Here is a 12346-nt window from a genome sequence, read left to right as displayed (position 1 = left end):
CTAAGATGCTGTGCCAATCTAAATTCCAAAGGGAATTGAGTCTACGGATTAGGGCCACATTTGCAGGAAAAATAAACACTGCCCCCATACAATGCATTCCATTATTCTCTGAAAACAGCTTAGATAAAATTAACTTACGATCCTTTGAGTGGAGGAGATTGAGAACAGATCTCAGCGAGGTGTTTAAAATATTCAAAGGTTTTATTGTATAGATCCAGATAAACAATTTCTGCTGGTGAGAGAAGAGTTGAGAGAAACTGGAAGATCTTGAGGTTCCTACACTTGCATGTTAGCTGGGACCTACCCCTGTCACCGAAAATTAAATTAGTTGAGTGTTGATGAAAAAAAAGAGACAAGCTGTCGAATCTTTGCACTCATCAGGACAAATGCAAGAATACCAAATTTCAAAGGGAACAACTGTCTGTACTTGCTGACCTACACTGGATCCCAGTTTACCAACACCTTAGTTTTAGAATATTCATCCTCATGCTCAAATTCCTCCATGATCATGTGCTCTCCATCTTAGTAACTTCCTCCAGCCCCATAACTCTTGAAGGACTCTGCTTTTCTCCAATTCTGGTCTCTTTTGAATCCCTTTCCTTTGTCCCTCCATAGGTGGATATGCTTTCAGCTGTCTAGGCTCTAAGCACTGTACTTCCTGTCCAAACCTCTCTATTCCAATCTTTCTCTCTTCTCATTGAGATTCTCCTCAAAATTGAACATTTTGATCAAACCTTTGGTCATCTGTCATAACATTTCCTGCTGGTGGCTCAGTGACAAATGGGTGCCTGGTTAGGCTACAGTGAAGCACTTTGAGACATTTTACTGCACTAAAAATGCTATATAAATCCACACACTGTCGTGGAATTTCCAGTCTCAACAGCAATACAGAAGGCACTTCTGAAGGGTAGATGGACTCACTTTGCTATGGAGATGAGAGAGTCTAATCCATTCCTCTTCTGCAGTAATACATGTTGAAATGCAGCAAGACCTGGACAATATCTAGTCTTGGGCTGACAAGTGGCAAGTAACATTCGTGCCACACAAATGCCAGGCAATGACAATCTCCAACAAGATCATATCTAACCATCATGCCTTGACAATCAATGGCATTAACATCTCTGAATTCCCCACTATCAACATCCTGGGGGTTACCACTGACCAGAAGCTCAACTGAACTTGCCATATAAATAAATACGATGTCGACAGGAGCAGGTCAGAGACTAGATTCCTATGGCGTGTAACTCACCTCCTGACTCACTAAGCCTGTCCACCATCTACAAGGCACAAGTCAGGAGTGTGATGGAATATGCTCCACTTGCCTGGATGAATACAGTTCAAACAATACTCAAGAAGCTCAACATCACCCAGGGTAAAGCAGCCCTCTTGACTGGCACTCCATCACAAACATTCACTCCCTCCACCAATAGCATTCAGTAGCAACAGTAGCAATGCGTGCCATCTACAAGATGCGCTGCTGGAACTCACCCAGGCTCTTTAGACAGCACCTTCCATACACATAACCATTACAATCTAGAAGGACAAGGACAGCAAATATGTGGGAACATCACCATCTTGAAGTTCCCTTCCAAGTCATTAACCATCCTGACTTGGAAATATATTGCCATTCCTTCACTGTCACTGGGTCAAAGTCCTGGAAATTCCTCCCTAACAGCACTGTGGGTGGACCTATATCACAGGGACTGCAGTGGTTCAAGAAGGAAGCTCACCACTTAAGGGCAATTAGTGATGGGCAATAAATGCTGGCCTAGCCAGTGACACCCACGTCCCTTGAATTAATAAAATAAAACACCTCAGTCCTAAATTTCAGGCAATCCTCAGGTTGGAATTTTGTGACAAGTTGAGTCCTGCAGGGATCAGTGCTTGGGCTCCAACTATCAACAGTCTATATCAACAATTTGGATGTGAGAGCAAAACAGAATGGGCCTGAGCTTCCGCGGAGTGTCAACCAGAGTCAGATTGCCATTCCGCCCCTACTGCTTATCTAGAAATCTTCATGATCCAGTCTCTCCCGGCCTTCGGGCTCAGTGAGCACAGTGCAAGGCAGTGCACTCCTCAGCTCTGCAATACCAGACAGGAAGAGGCTGCAGCTCGGTTTTGTGCCACACCGGCTGCTCTAATTCAGTGAGTTTACAGATGCAGTCACTTTCAAACCAGCCAGAAAATAGGCGGCCAGTTATGTGATTAGAATTTGGTGGGCGGGCTGTGGTTTGCAGTCAGGAGAAGTTTGACAGTCGGTGGGAAGCCAGTCAGGGGGCGTGACTTTTGAGGGTACGTAACAACATAAGAAACCACTTCAACGGAGGCAGTTAAATACTAACCAAGGAGACATAGGAAAGGTGGCCATGAAAAAGGGCCTTCACTTTAAACACTAGTCTGTCCTTTCTTTTTACAGATGTTAATTGACTCGCCCGTGTGTTTTCAAACTGTTCTCTTTATGTCGATCCGCATTGTATCCTATCTCTCCAATGTACCTTAACAATTTGCTGATGCGAACAATACTGCATTATTTCTTCTGCTAACACTGAGGGTCATCTCACATTCTTCAATGCTGCCTTTTGCCTCTATCCAACACTTGAAGATCACTTTGTGCTATGTTACCTCCTCCTCCTCCATGTTGTGGTTCAGACTGCACCTTGAACCCTCCCCATGAAAACCCAATCTTCCTCCCTGAACAAACTGATAACAAGCCCATTAACAGCCTCAAGTGGCCATTTAAAAAGTTTGGGTGGCTTGCCAATTCCGCTTTTGAAAATGAAATGTCTTACACCAAGAAAGGGCATGCTGGCCTGGGGGTGGCAGTTTTAAGCCACTGTCCCAGTAAGGGCAAGTGTTCAATGATTTATTATCCATTATTCATTACCACAGGAAGTAGTTGAGGCCAAATCATTGAATGTATTCAAGAGGCGGCTAGATATAGCACTTGAGGTGAATGGGATCAAAGGTTACGAGGAGAAAGCAGGATTAGGCTACTGAGTTGGACGATCAGCCATGATCGTCTTGAATGGCGGAGCAGGCTCGAAGGGCCAAATGGCCTCCTCCTGCTCCTATCTTCTATGTTTCTAGGTCCTTCCTAACAAAATGGTTTTATGACTTAAACAATAAAACCTTCCCCCACTCCCCAGTATTGATAAGCAATATGTTTGATCCCTGCTTTTAACTATTAAATAACAACTAATTTTTATGGAAGCATCAAGTATGACAGCGCACTGCATAGGGGTACATAAAGTAAGTTTTAAGGAATGTTGGAAAGGAGGAAGGTGAGGTAAAGAGGTGCAGGGAAGGCATTTCAGAGCTTGGGATCTCGGCAACAAAGTGCAGCTACCAATGATGGAGCAATTAAAATCGAGCATGTTCAAGAGACCAGAATTACAGGAGTGCAGATATCTCAAAGGGTTGTGGAACTAGAGAAAATCAGAGAGACAGAGAGAGAGAGAACGAGGGGCAAGGTCAGGAACGGATTGCAAAACAAGGATCCAAATTTTAATGTTTGACCAGAAGCCAACCAGGAGTTAGTAAGCCCAGGGTTGACAGGTGAACAGGACTTGATGCGAGTTCAGACATGGGCAACAGAGTTTTGGTTGATCTCCAGTTTATAAATTCAAGAATTTGGGAGACCAGCCTGAAGTGCACTGGAATAGTCAAATCTAAGTGGTAGAGAAGTTATGAATGCCAGTGATCTTCCCATAGAATACTGACAATGCAGAAAGAGGCCATTCAGCCCATTGAATCAGTACCGACTCTCCAAAAGAGCATCACAGGTTTTCCCTTCTGTCCTACCCTGGTTACCATTTACCATGGCTAATCACCTAACCTACACACCTTTGGACACTAAGTGGCAATTTAGCAAGGCCAATCCACCCATCCTGCACAGCTTTGGACTGTAGGAGGAAATTGGAGCACCCGGAGGAAACCCACGCAGACACGGGGAGAACGTGCAGACTTCACACAGACAGTGACCCGAGGCTGGAATCGAATCCCGGTCCCTGGTTCTGTGAGGTAGCAGTGCTAACCACTGTGCCACCTTATCACAAGTACACCTTCAAACTAAATTTTATTATTTTAATTGGCCTAACATAGGTCAATGTTTAAAAAATGAATTCTGATGAAAGATCCTGCCTCAAACATGAAGCTATCTTTCAAATTCTGGTACGTTCCTCAGTCCTTTCCACTTCATATTTCTAGTTATTAAACAATTTCTCATACCTATTTTTAAAAAATTGATAGCACAAATATTACTTGCCATAAAAATTCAAATGAAAAATCCAGAGATCTACTGCTCTGATTTAGAAACGAAACATCCAATTTCATATATAATAAAAGAGAATGTTATTTTTCAATAATATTGTAATTTAGGTTTGCACTAATCGGAAGAAATGCTGATGTACTGTAACAGATTTGGAGAGCATGCACAATGATTCCTGTGTTACCCATCAAAAATCTATTATCCAGGCATCAAGAATGACAAATAATACAAGCTCCAAAACTAAATTTAACATTAAGAATGCCAACATATTGAATGCATTCAAGAGGCAGCTGGATATAGCACTTGGGGCGGATGGGATCAAAGGTTATGGGGAGAAAGCAGGATTAGGCTATTGAGTAGAACATCAGCCATGATCGAGATGAATGGCCGAGCAAGCTCGAAGGGCCATATGGCCTCCTCCTGCTCCTATCTTCTATGCTTCTATGTCCTTCCTAATACAATGGTTTTATGACTTAAACAATAAAACCTTCCCCCAGAGAAGGGAAGAGAAAAATGGGGAGGCTCAGGGGTGACTGACTGAGATGTACAAGATAATGAGGGGGCTAGGTAGATGGGGAAGACTTTTTCGCCCTACTAGGAGGCACAGATGTGAGATGATTTGTTGACCGACTGGCCGTTTGGAATTTGCTGCCTGGTTTGGTGGTGGAAGCAAAAACCCCCAACACATTTAAAAGATGCCTGGAACAGCATGTAAACTGCTGTAACCTGCAAGGCTACAGACCAGGTGCTGGAAAATGGGATTAGAATGGGCAACTAGTTTGTTTTTCCCTTTCCAACTGGCGCAGAGATAATGGGCAGAATGGCCTCTTCCTGTGTCATATCTGTTCTATAGTTCTATATGGTGAGGGGGTGGAATGACTTGTGGTGCTGAGCCCAAAATAAAATTGAACATTTGGAATTAAAAAATTGGGCACTCTAAATTAAACTACAATCAGCTTCAGCAAATCACCTGCCGGAAATCGGACCTGGCCAAAGTTTGAAACAGTAAGAAGTCTCACAACATCAGGTTAAAGTCCAACAGGTTTATTTGCCCCTTCGACGGGGCAGCGCTCCAAAAGCTAGTGGCTTTTGCTACCAAATAAACCTATTGGACTTTAACCTGGTGTTGTGAGACTTCTTACTGTGTTTACCCCAGTCCAACGCCGGCATCTCCACATCAAAATTTGAAATACAGAACTCAGACAGGCTGCCGGGGCATGTCTGGATCCGCTTTATCAATAATTCATTAAGTGATCATCGCTCCTATTTGATATGCACCGGCCTATTGTCCACAGCCTAGATGGGGCCAGATTCCAAGGCGCCCGGGGCAGACTCAGGCATCCTGTCAACCGGTCATCAACTAGACCATTGGGTGCTGAGACCACCCCCCACCCACAGACCCCATTGGCAGAAAGCCAAGGGCAAGTGGAGAAAGTGCAAGGCCACAGGAGGATTAAATAGGCATTCCGGACACCTTGGGAGTGAAGACTCAAGATGGGAGACAACCGGATCAGACCAGAGAAGGAAGGAAGGAAGCAAGCAAGGAAGAAACGGCCAGCGAGAATCACCTTCACGAAGACGAACGAGGGGAACTCATGGACCCGATCTGCAGCCTACCAAGCCATCTTTATGGGTAGCATAACCGAATCCTGGGTGTTTCTTGTATACATAGTGGGCAATTTACAGGTTAACTATATTCAATAAAGTTTGTTGCATTATATATCTGTGCTCCTACTTTGTTCTTCTCATAAATAAAAGGCACCTGGGTAAAACTTTGATTAGGAAGCTGGTTGAAGTATCTGAATTGGACAGATACAACAGGCTATAACCAGAGTGGCAGCAAATTGACAGGATTAGATTGTTTTAGACTCCATCGGAATGCCCCTGGTACTCTGCCTCACGCATCATTACCATGAAGCGGGAGAACCACGACACTGGCAGTGAGCTATGTGAGGAAGTGGGCAGGCAGGGATCGATTGGAACAGAATATTTATGCCTCAGGCAGAGCTCAAGGAGTAAGTTGCAAGAAATCCCAGAGAGTCATCCCCACAGAACTAATCAATAAATGGGGCAGAGGGTGTTAGAGCAGAGTTTTTTTTATTGTGAGGCTCGGAGGATAACTCTTGCTTCTTCTAGTTCCTTGTTCAGTTAAATGTATGGGTGGAGATTTTCGATTTTTTTTCCTAAATGTTGTCCCGGGCGGGAAAGACGGAGGGCAGCAGAGTTTTCCCTGCCGTAATTTTGAACATTTAGAAAAAAAATGGTAGGGTCAGGTTCCATGATGACATGCTGGCAGAGCCTGCCCCACCGGCAACCTCGGCTCCTGATAGTTCAGGACAAAAAAAAAGGAACCATCCCACGGACATGGAACCACCCACATTCTCCCCTCCCCATCCCAAAGCTCCTCAAAGGAAGCAGTGCCTAGGCACTGCCAGGGTGCTGCCTGGGCATGACTCTCTCCCCCTTGGGGTTCTGTTCGCCAGGTCCCCATTTGTCAAGAGCCATTATAAACCCCGCTGGCGCGATAAATTTTATACGTAGGGAGATAATACAGAGGGAAAGTCCACTATTGACATGTAAATGTATGCTAATGGGTTGCTGACCTTGGAAACGACAACCTCAATGGGAAATCCCGCTGGCTTAAGAGTCATTCTGGGATTCCCATTGGTCCCTCTGCCTCCACCCCCCGCCCCCCGCCCCCCACCCCCTCTCCCCACCACCGTCCATAGAATTCAAAAATTGCCCTGTCAGCGGTAGCTTTCTCCCACTTTGTCTGGATGTCAATAATAGATCCTGTCCAGAAGGGCGCAATGTAGATATGTTTACACAGCGAGGGGAAAACATACCCACCTCCACCCTTGTCCCGATGGCCACTTTTATATGCAGCTGCATCAAGCTCTGTGTAGACCCTCAGTACACAAACACCAAGTGTCACTATGTGCTGAGGTCCTATCTGTCCCAGGTGTTGTCAAGGATGGTCACTTTGTTCCAGAACTCTCCAGCCCATTGGGACTCCCTGTCCCTTGTTGAAAGGTTTATGTGGAAAAAAACACCTTTGACCTACAAGTTTATCAAGCTGGTCTGCATGTAACTTGCTCACGAGGCCCTGTGGGAATAGCTGATAGTGCATCCTGTCCGATGGTTCCCTGAGCAGATTGTCAAAAAACATTTGGCAGAATGATGCATCAACAGAACTTTCAAAGAGGAACCACAACGTAGCCTAATTGGTGGTGAGAAAGGCCCTCCCCGTTAGATCACGCCCAGAGTCTCACCCCCTCCACACGCCGCCCTCGCGACAGCTGCAGTGTGAGGGAGGCCATTGCTCACCTTCTTCTGGGAATGTGCCTTTAGAAAGAAGATCTGTAAAGAGATGCAGTGGTTTTTGTTGAGGTTCATCCTAAGCAGCTCTGTGTTGCATACGAACATGAAGAAAGTTCGGTCCCTCGAGCCTGCTCCGCCATTTAATAAGATCATGGCTGATGTGATGGTAACCTCAAATTTGCATCCTGCCTGGCCCAGATAACCTATCACCCCTCCCTCTCTCACTAAGAATCTATCCACCTCGGACTTAAAAATATTCAAAAGCTCTGCTTCCACTGCCTTTTCAGAAAGAGAGTTCCAGCGACTCACGAACCCGAGAGAAAAAGTTTGAATTCACCTCTATTTTAAACGAACGATCCCTTATTTATGAACAGTGATAAACCTTAGATTCTAGATTCTCCCACAAAAGGAAAAATCCTCTCTGCATCTACCCTGCCAAGACCTGCAGAAGTGTTGCAGCACTCTGTGCTCTATATACTGTTCCCAGGGACATATACCGAGATGAACATAAACTGCGGCTGGAGAGCCTTCAATGCGGTGAAAGACACTCTTTGGTCTGCCCAATACCTGCTACTCTTCAGGTGCAAAGACTTGTCTGAGGCCGAGTGTGGCAGACTGGCACATTCAAAGGTCCAGGATTAAGTGCTTCGGGATGCACTAAAGTTTCGGGCAACTGCCACAAAGATCTAGGCCGGAATCTTATCACTGTTCACGCCGGCAGGATTTTCCCATCCCGCCGCAGTGAACGGAGATTCGGCTGGCCGCCAAATTCTCCAACCTCACTGCAGCGGGAGCGTGGCATGAACGGGTGGCAAGATTGCGTCCCTAGTGTGGAATCTAAGGTCCACCTGTCGTAGCATACTGAGTGGCTGAAAACATCGCTCAATTAGCCTTCGACAATTTACAATATGGAAAGCGTATTGTAAATCTGATATATATTTGTGATTGTATAGAAGCACCTCAAAGCACATGAACTGTGTTGCACTTTTGGTACTATCCAATTGAAATTGTTACGATTATGATCTTACAATTGTTTTTTTTAAAGAAGCGAGTATATATATTTTTGGGGAGAAAACAAAGATTGTGTCTTTTAGAGGTGATTCTGATGTGAGCAGCCAAGTTAGATTGCCAAGGAGTCCTGGTATTTCCGAAAACCAAGTGCCTCAGGGAAAAATCCTCTTGCAGTGAAGGATTATGTAACAGTGTCAGGCCTTTTACATAGCAAATAAATGGCCCGATGCCCATTTCAGACATTCAGGCTTACATTTTAGCCTTTGACAATAGGGCAGTCGGCGAACTTATTGCTTGTAATGAGTGTGTTTACGGCCTGTCAGGATTCCACGTGCGAATTTTTAGGCTGTTTAGATTTCAGGTCACAATGCTCGCACTTTTCAACTTTTTAATCCCAGGGATGTGTTTCGTTGACCAAGTTTATATCAAACTACTGTAGCAAAAGAGCTAAAGCACCAGTGCAAAGTAAACTGCGTTCAGCTGACTTTCTTCTCTCTCTCCCTACTCCGTATCTCTCCTACCAAACTAGAGCAGTTCACAGATCACGCCCCAACCAAAGGTATCTCATCCATTCTCAACCATAGCTCCTAGGTCCATTAGCAAAGACACAGAGTACAGGTAGCATTTCTCTTAACAAACTAAAAATGTATATTTTATCCTAAAATTATGTTACGGCAAATATTACAAAGTGTTGCTATTTTACGAGCTAATATTTATCCCACAAACATCATCACTAAAACAGACTATCTGGCCATTACCTCATGATAGTTTGTGAAACCTTGCTGTATGCAAACTAGCAACTGCACTTCCTACATTATAACAATGACCACACTTCAGAAAAATCCCTCATTGGCCTAATGTGTTTTCAGATATCCTGAGGTCTTGAAAGGTGCTACAGGTCAGTGGCTGGGAATCCTGCTGCGAGTAACTCACCTCCTGACTCCCTTTGGCTTGTCCACCATCTACAGGGCACAAGTCAGGAGTGCAATGGAATACTCTCCACTTGCCTGGGTGAGTGCAGCTCCACTGACACTCAAAAGAAGCTCAACATCCTTCAGGACAAAGCAGCCCAATTGATTGGCACCTCATCCACCACAATGAACATTCACTCCCTCCGCCGACACACAGTAGCAGCAGTGTGCATCATCTCCAAGATCGCCAAGGCTCCTCCGACAGCACTTTCCAAACACACAACCACTACCATCCAGAAGAACAAAAGGCAGCAGGAGCATGGGAACACCACCAACTGCAAGTTCCCCTCCAAGCCACTCACCATCCTAACTTGGAACCATAATTGCCATTCCTTCACTGCCACTGGGTCAGAGTACACCCTCCCTAACTGCACTCCTACAACTCATGGACTGCAGCAGTTGAAGAAGGCAACTCACCACCACCTTCTCAAGGGCAATTAAGGGTGAACATTAAATGCTGGCTGAGCCAGTAATGTCCACATCCCATGAATGAATTTTAAAAAAGCATGACTTTCTTTGCCTTTTACTATATATATCGAAATTACATATGAATGATAAAGAACATATGTTTCAAATATATTTTCAAAAATATATTTGAATTAAAACATGTGCAAACAATGTTATAATGTAGAGATTTAATATTCCAAAACGACTTACAAGGAGAGTCATCCAGAATGAAGTCGGGGTCACTCTCCTGGCCTCATCCTTAGCTTCTAGACTCTTGGCAATCTAAAGTATACAATAATCAACAACAGAATTAATCATCCAAAATAGTAAAGCACCAATAAATCACCACAAAAAAAGCCCTCACTTCTACTGCAACCAGCTAACACACCACAAGAGAAAGCAGTATAAAAATATACTTAGTGCTTCGATGAACCAAATTGGGAGAACTTCAAAAAAAGGTGCTGAACCGCAGGAACAGCAAGCCATCAGTACGATAATTTAAGCATTATTTACGATAAAATATTTCAGTGTTTGACCAGAGATCCACTTTATAACAATTATATTTCCTAAAAATAAATCAGGAACAGTATACCTCACATATGAATGAAAATTCATTGGTTAAAAATGAAAGAAAAATCATTTCCATTCTTAGGGCAATATGAATAATGATCCAATTATATGTATGTTTTTCTTTTTCAAATAGGAAATTAATCAGTTGCCCCCTCCTTTATAAAACAGGAACATCCAAACACCTGCGAAAGGTCCCAAAGCTTCAAATGTTGCACCAGGAAAGGGCTGATAAAACAAAGGTCAAAGCAAATCTCAGTTCAACTCAGCACCTCTGTAAATGGGCAGTGAACAGCACCGATCCCATTCTGTCAGAAGTATTCAGCTGTGGGATAACCGAGTCTGATCAGTGTCTCTTCAATTCCTTCTCGCTGTCTTTTCAAGGCTAAATTAAATCAGAACCCTCTCCACAAGCCAAACTGCAATCCGAATCATCGTTCAACATCTGTATTTCCGAAGCCGTGATATTCCTTCTGAACAACACTGTGGTAAAATATCCATTTGAAAATGGTGTGTCTTCCAAGTGTTTGGAAAGGATGTCAAAATCTTTAATTTTGAAGTGTTCCCCTTTAAAGCACACAGTGTCACTCTGGGCCAGTGAACACAATTGATAACAGCAGGGCAATGAACACTTTATCCACAGTGTTCTGAAAATTACTCGCAAGTTTAGTGCCATTTTTGATTCACTTCTTGATGAAGCGCAGAATGTAACAGAGAATCCAATAAAACATCGTTATTTCTGTGATGAAAGCTAGAACTGAATGTATCAAGATAATTCCCCCTCACTTTATTCCAATAAGCTCTCTCTGTGCTTGTTTACATATCAGCCTGTCGTAGGTGTATCGCTACCGTTTTCAATTTATTAGTATGAATTCAGTGGGAAATTACAGTCAAAGTACACATACTCTGATGTAGCTGCAATGCCTCCACAGATGTCCTGTTGCACTGCATTATGTCCAGTGTAACAGATTTTAAGTCTGGCTTTCGCAAATCAGGCCTGTTAGATTAGAGTCAATAAATGGATGGACAAAGTTTATGAATGGATGAGAGAAACTGCACGAGGGTTCTCTCAGACATCCTGATTCCTTTACCTGACAATCGCGGCCACCCCAGTCAGAAGGGGGTTAAAAAGCCATTGGGGGTCATCTGCTCAATGGGATCCTGATTGGTCAAGTAACTTAGCCAGAGTCCAGTGGGAATTTCATCTGCATCCAAAATCCAGTAGTGTTAAAATTGGGAATGGAGCAGGAAATGGAGCCAGTCCATTTGGATTGCTCCCCCATTCCTTTCCCTCTGACCGAGGAACTGTTACAACTCATCTTTTATCATGGCAGTGGGGAGTGGAACCCACAAGATGGAACAATGATGTGGCAGGTCAATGTCCAACATGTTTTCTGTGTGAAGCGCTGAGCAGAAACCCAGTCATCCTCCTGATGGGAAAGGGGGAGGAAAACTGAATGATGGAACCATTCACTAAGCCCAGGCAGAAGCATCTGCCTGCACCGGACAATGAGAATCCAGTCTAACTTCTTGGAGTGGTAGGAGGAACTAACTGAAGTTAAATACCAGGGCAAAGAAAGCAAAGCAAACACACACTCATATACTTGCAACACTTGTTTACGAAAGGGTTACTTCTTCGTAATCTTGACCACCAAACATAAATGGAAATAGGACATTGCTTACATTATTCTCTCAGAGGTCCTTAGAGGAGATAATTACTTCATAGGCGAATTGATTTAAAAAAAATACATATGACAAACTG

At 43.9% G+C, this 12346-nt stretch overlaps 1 protein-coding gene across 6 annotated transcripts in view; it reads right to left on the bottom strand.

Moving 5' to 3' along the window:
• The window catches only part of nos1apa (nitric oxide synthase 1 (neuronal) adaptor protein a), a 394570-nt gene that overhangs the window by 216104 nt on the left and 166120 nt on the right, over nucleotides 1–12346 (bottom strand). For 4 of the 6 annotated variants that reach the window (XM_078218123.1, XM_078218124.1, XM_078218129.1 and 1 more), the window contains exon 4: nucleotides 10228–10299. The exons of the other annotated variants lie outside the window; for them this stretch is intronic. In XM_078218123.1, coding sequence (XP_078074249.1) covers nucleotides 10228–10299 — 72 coding nt within the window. The remainder of the gene's footprint in view (nucleotides 1–10227; nucleotides 10300–12346) is intronic. 6 annotated transcript variants of the gene reach the window in all.

Source organism: Mustelus asterias, chromosome 8 (genome assembly GCF_964213995.1).
Source record: "Mustelus asterias chromosome 8, sMusAst1.hap1.1, whole genome shotgun sequence".
Taxonomy (NCBI): Eukaryota; Metazoa; Chordata; class Chondrichthyes; order Carcharhiniformes; family Triakidae; genus Mustelus; species Mustelus asterias.
This window is presented reverse-complemented; position numbering and strand designations above follow the sequence as displayed.